This window comes from Photinus pyralis, unplaced genomic scaffold, assembly GCF_008802855.1.
Source record: "Photinus pyralis isolate 1611_PpyrPB1 unplaced genomic scaffold, Ppyr1.3 Ppyr1.4_LG2, whole genome shotgun sequence".
Lineage (NCBI taxonomy): Eukaryota > Metazoa > Arthropoda > Insecta > Coleoptera > Lampyridae > Photinus > Photinus pyralis.
In genome coordinates this window covers 1,665,188-1,670,735 of record NW_022170403.1, presented here as the reverse complement: position 1 = coordinate 1,670,735, position 5,548 = coordinate 1,665,188, and the positions used below count along the sequence as shown (strand labels likewise).

At 38.4% G+C, this 5,548-nt stretch overlaps 1 protein-coding gene across 2 annotated transcripts; it reads right to left on the bottom strand.

Moving 5' to 3' along the window:
* Positions 1–1,387: 1,387 nt before the first annotated feature.
* Positions 1,388–4,836, bottom strand: LOC116164849. 2 transcript variants are annotated; one of them, XM_031479079.1, is made up of 3 exons: positions 3,766–4,836; positions 2,629–3,701; positions 2,418–2,575 (listed from the first exon to the last, which is right to left on the bottom strand). In XM_031479079.1, the coding sequence occupies exons 1-3, from the start codon at positions 4,752–4,754 to the stop codon at positions 2,541–2,543; spliced, it is 2,097 nt and encodes a 698-aa protein (XP_031334939.1). In that variant the 5' UTR covers positions 4,755–4,836; the 3' UTR covers positions 2,418–2,540. The 2 variants fall into 2 exon arrangements, with proteins under 2 accessions (XP_031334938.1, XP_031334939.1); XM_031479078.1 differs by having other exon boundaries at positions 1,388–3,701.
* Positions 4,837–5,548: the final 712 nt, after the last annotated feature.

The following is a 5,548-nucleotide window of genomic DNA, read 5'->3' as shown; positions in this document are numbered from 1 at the left end:
AATTGTCTTTAACTGCCTAATTCCGTTACACAACCATTTTGATAAGAATGGTTTTTAGGTAGAATGGATGGTATAAGGTTAAGCGAAAAACGAAAAAATGTGGCCCTCTTTCCCACCTGCAGCGGCTGGGCTAGAAACGGGGACTTTTGCTATTGCCGTCCTCTACAATCCCTCTATTGACTGAACTATATTGTCATTGTCACTGCTTAGTTAAAGAACATACTATCAAAGACTATCCTATCCTCTAGTCTTTGATAGTACAGTTCTCACGGCGAGTGTAAATTTGCCTAGCAGCAGGACGCGCTGCGCACTGTTTCGAATTTAAATTGTTTGAAATAGCGCGATTGCGTAAGCCATTGGTATGTAATTTACATAACCGACCGCTGCCGAGCACACGATATACCGACCTGCGCGACACGCACGGGGTACACACTCGCCGTGATAACATACCACAGAAAACAACACAGGTAATATGGATCGTTTCTGTAGTGTATGTGGTGCAAGAAAACGACTTAACTTCGATTTTTCAATAGGTAAGTAGCCACTATATTTTATTGTACCTAAGTAAAACTGTTGTATTTCAGAGAAATGTGAAAAATGTAACCAAATGCCGCACATTCTCTCATTTGAATTGAAATCAAGCAATGTTTTACGTTGTTCAGTGTGCGTGTCGTACATTTGCGAGTCAAATAGATATTGTGAAATATGTGGCCATACCGTAGAACGTAGTAAAATAATTAGAAGCAAACGGGCAATTGAAAACCGCGACATGATTCGCGTAAAAAAAAATCAGGCTTTAGAAAGAAGAAGAGAAACTCGCAATATGGTAAAAGCTGAAACAATTACATCTTTATCAACATCGCATTTAGATGAGTCATTAGAGCAGGCTGATGTAAATAAATCGTTTGCAACTGATGGTGAGGGCGACATTTTATTCAGTCAGCTGCGTGATGAAGATCTCGCCAACGACGTAAACAACGGCAACGATAAGAAAGAAACACATTTAGAGGAGGTGTGTGATATAGAAAAGGACGCCGATGTAAAGGATAAAAAAGAAGAAAACAATTAAAAAATATTTTTGTGTTTTATTCAGTATATTTTTACCTTAACTTGTTATAAGAAAAACATATTTTTAGTTTAGGTAATAATCAATTATATCTAACTTAAAAATAAAACTTACAGCAAAAAATGCCAAATACGCATAACGGGCGATCAAAAATGAGTTGCTCTCTAGTCGCCTTTGGAAGTTCAATTTAAGTACATTTCCCATGTAAACAAAAATTCCAAAGGTGACTTGACAGCAACTCATTTTTGATCGCATTGTACATGTATCAGATTTGAAACAGGGATTGCGTTAACAAAATGTTAGGTTATAAATATTGGCTCTCCTAATAATTGAAAACCGGAATTACAAAACTTCGGGGTAAACAACATTGCGCGTGAATTTTCCCGAATAGTTTGGGAAAGACCCCTGTGTTTTCGAGTCTTCAATGAAAATTCGTATACAGTCAAATTTACGAACTCGGGAAAGAGCTACATAAAGCTGACCGTGAGAAAATACTGGATCGGGAAGGTACAGGGACACTTTTTTAAGAGTTTGTCCTTGACTTTTATTTATTGTCATACAAAATGCCAATCGTAGTGGGAATTGTAGACGTTCAAATTTAAAGGGCAATGCAGTATCAGATGGTTGCAGTTTAACTTTGGGTATAAGTATTCGTTCCCCACGATTTGCTCCAGTTAAAATTTCACACTCGATAGAACTTGGATTCATATTCAATACACGGAGACGTGTACCATTAATAAGTCCTTGTGCGATGTTCATATTTCTTAATAAAATTACAATGGCATTTTTTTTCAACTTTAAGCAATGCTGAGGAAGACCACTGATTTCCACACTGTTAAGGAATTCCGGTGGTAGTTGGTCATGTTCTTGGGGATCTTGCGTATCTATACTAAAATATATTTGTGGCTCACCTGAAAGTTTGTCAAGGACTTTTTCATTAATGATTGTTGCGTTATTATTTTTTGGGGTAAGTATTGCTCTATCGACGATTTCTTCCAGATACAATGTGTCTATAATGTTTCCGAAAGTAAAGTTAAGCATTGATTCAATACCTTGACCTATAATTTTTTCGGGAATCTGAATGAGACCTTCTCCGATTTCTGGATGAGCTGGATATTTGCCATCTCCAATATCTAATAGAAATTTTGAGAACGCACCATCATCTTCACTGGCTCTCATGTTGGTTTGAAGATCTAGTTTTTGGAAATGAGTAAAAAGTGGATTGGACTTAATTGATGATTCAACCGTAACTGCACGACCGGCGTGAGCAACAACGGAAAGTGTTTGGCGAAAGTCACCACTAAGTAAAATAAACTTGTTTCCGAAGTGTCTTTCCTTATCGGAGCCATTAACTATATCTTTAAATAGTCTATTAATTACCGTAAGAACATCAGAGCTAATCATTGGCGCCTCATCGCATATAATCAGTTTTGAAGATCTAATTCTTTGTGCAATGGCAGAATTACGTCTAACTTCAGGAACGGAGTCTGATCTTGTGGGAACAGGCAACTTTAATTGAGAATGTATTGTTCGACCACCTGGTAGCAAAGACGCTGCAATACCTGTATAAGCCATAGCAATGCAACTTGAACCGAGTTTGGCAATTAGTGAACGTTGTATAAAAGTTTTTCCGCATCCGGCCGCTGCTGAAAGAAAATATAAACGTTGAGAGCTGCCGGTGTCTATGGCTTGGATTATTGTATCAATCACAAACTTCTGTTCGGCATTTGCTTGAGAATATAAATCCAAAAAAGTGTCACTATTATTGTCCGCGTCTGCGCTTTGTGCCATTGTTGAAGGTGTTGGCAAACCAATCAGAGCACATGTTGTATTATTTTCCAAAAGAATTTCTTCAATTTCCAGAAGTGCGCAATTTTCGGCGTTCTCAAGGCTCATTGTTTGGATGTAATCTTCATACATGTGGTATTTGAAATCATTCCATATCAAATCCACATTATTAGGGACATTCAGTGAACAAATGATTGCGAAAAACTGACGAATTTGTTTGGGTGTTTTAGCACCGCAAACCTCCGCAACAGCCTGATACCAAATCATATCATTGGCCGAAATACCTCTTGCTTGGCAAGCGTCAACATAAGTTGAATAGACGTGGCCATCATATGTTCGTAGGTCTTCGAAGTTTTTCGCACCACGTACATGTAGAAGTAGCATTCGTAAATGGAAAAGCTCAGAATTTTTTGGATTTACAGCGTATAGGCGGCTTACAACCTTTGGTGAATTTTGTTTGCGTTTTTGCCAACAACGCCCATTATTTGACCAAGTGTAATGCAATGGTGTTTCAGTGTAAAGGTACTGGTGTGCAAATTCGTCTATTTGATTAAGACGGAACCAAGCAAGTAGTTTGGATTGGCGAACGTTTTCCTGTACCAACTTATTGCCTATTTGATCTTCATTAAATATAATTCTTTGTTGATTTTGAAGGTGACATTCGAGTTTGATTATTGTGTGTGATTGATAATGCATTTCAAATTCATTGATTCGCCATATAGCTTCATGGGCGCCAACATATCGTCCTGTGATGAATGTGTTTATTTCGTCGTGTGATAACGCTACAGAAGTTGAGTCGGTGGTAAAGTGAAGCGTTCCGGCGTCATACCCCTTGTAAATGTATTTGCTGAAAAATGAAAGACACGTTATTAAATACCTACTTATATATTTAATGTATCATTAATACTTACTAAATGTATTTAATTGATTTAACGGAAGAGCAAATTTCCACATTGATATGCGCATTATATCGTTGCAAAAGATATGGATTGTGAGGCACGATACGACGATTATCAATTAGATTGTTATTGGATTTCCATATCTCCCTCCCATTGTTTCTACGGCGGTATATCGGATAGCCGTTGATCGCTTCGCGAGTATTTTCACTGAAGTCTTTTGGATATTTTTTGGAGCATTTTCCTTCTTGTAAGCACATTGGATTGCAAGAATGAGTCATATGAGACGTTACTAAAGCGTATAGATGGCCTTCTTTTCTTGGATCAGGGATTTCAGCCGAAATAAAACGATCGATGTCTTCAGGTGTTCTTATTGCATCATCTTGATGAAGTGTCACCAATATATGAGCGTGGGGAAGACCTCTTTTTTGAAATTCAATTGTATAAACGAGCGCCGCAACTCCACCGAAAATCCTTCCTTTCACAATTTCTTCAATTAAAGAGTTCAGCTTTAACTTGAATACTCTCACAACAATATCAGGACGATACTCTGGCCTGTTTTCGGGTTGAATAGTTGTTTTTATTTCGTCCCAATTGGGATTAGCTGTAAAAGTAATAAATAAGGAAGGCTTTCCGCAAACTTGAATAATCCTCATGGCATCTAGGTAACGTTCGTGCATATTTCGGGGGGAACCAATGAAGGAGGATGGAAGAATGACCATTTTACCCGGAACTACGCCAAGTTCGTTTGATTCACGAATCATAAAGTCCATCACGTTACAGTAGAGGTCGGCCCTTAGTTTGCTTTGATTCATTCGAATGTATGTGAGACGTTGACTTTCAATCCGAACGTAAATATCCACAATATATTGAAGGAAAAGCTTCTGGCTTCTATGCAGCAATGAAAAACCGGGCCTCACTGAAAGGCGATATGATACATATTGCAGAAGAGTAACCTTAAATCGTGATACGGTACGATTTTCTTGAATATGCTCCATGTTCATGTCCCAACCCTTGTCTCCATTTGGGAATAACAAAGGATATGTCAGTGGATCAATTATGTTGGATAGAATGGGAACCTGGCGTATCCCTCCTGTTAGCAGGTAGATTACAATGTCGCGATTATTGTTTAAGGGAGGAGCACCATCAGAGGATTTGAAAATTGTTGCAATTTTTTCAGTTCCTGAAGCATCATTGTAGCGGCCAGGATGGCCATCTGGTGGGCAGCTGCCATGGAGATACATACACACTTCTCGGGTATTGCGGTTTTCACTTTCTGCGAGAGATTGCTCTTCGAGCCATAAGTTATGCATAGTTTTGAATTGCTGAGCATAAGGATTGACCTGGTGAATGTAATTCGAAATGTGCTTCATTAGGTTAGCATCGCATTCGGCATTGTATGTATTACTCATTCTCTGTTGTACTGCTTCGTCGACGTCATATGTGTATACAGAAGCATTGCGTGCTGGGTGGGAGTCATTTGTCAATAATGGGCCGATACTATGATAAACCTGTCCATGGATTTTGTAATAGTAAACACCGTGTCCAGGATTTTCTTCTAATTCGGCTTGCATGGATACCATCTGATGAGCTGCGTTATATTTCCGAATATTTTTTAAATATTCTTTAGAAGTTTGATCATCTTTTTGTATAAGTTCCTGTAAAAATATTGAAGACGAAATTGGGTGTAGTTTGACTTTGGCCTTGTGGCAGCAATTTTTAAACACAACTGAATTTGTAGTGTCGTGTTCGGCTGTAAAATGCAAAGCATCACAACCACTACAGGTAACATCCATGG

Coding starts and splice junctions, on each gene's coding strand:
- LOC116164849 (XM_031479078.1), bottom strand. CDS start 4,754: ATGAACATGGAGCATATTCAAGAAAATCGTACCGTATCACGATTTAAG. Junction 3,702..3,765: donor AAATCAATTAAATACATTTA/GTAAGTATTAAT, acceptor TTCATTTTTCAG/CAAATACATTTACAAGGGGT.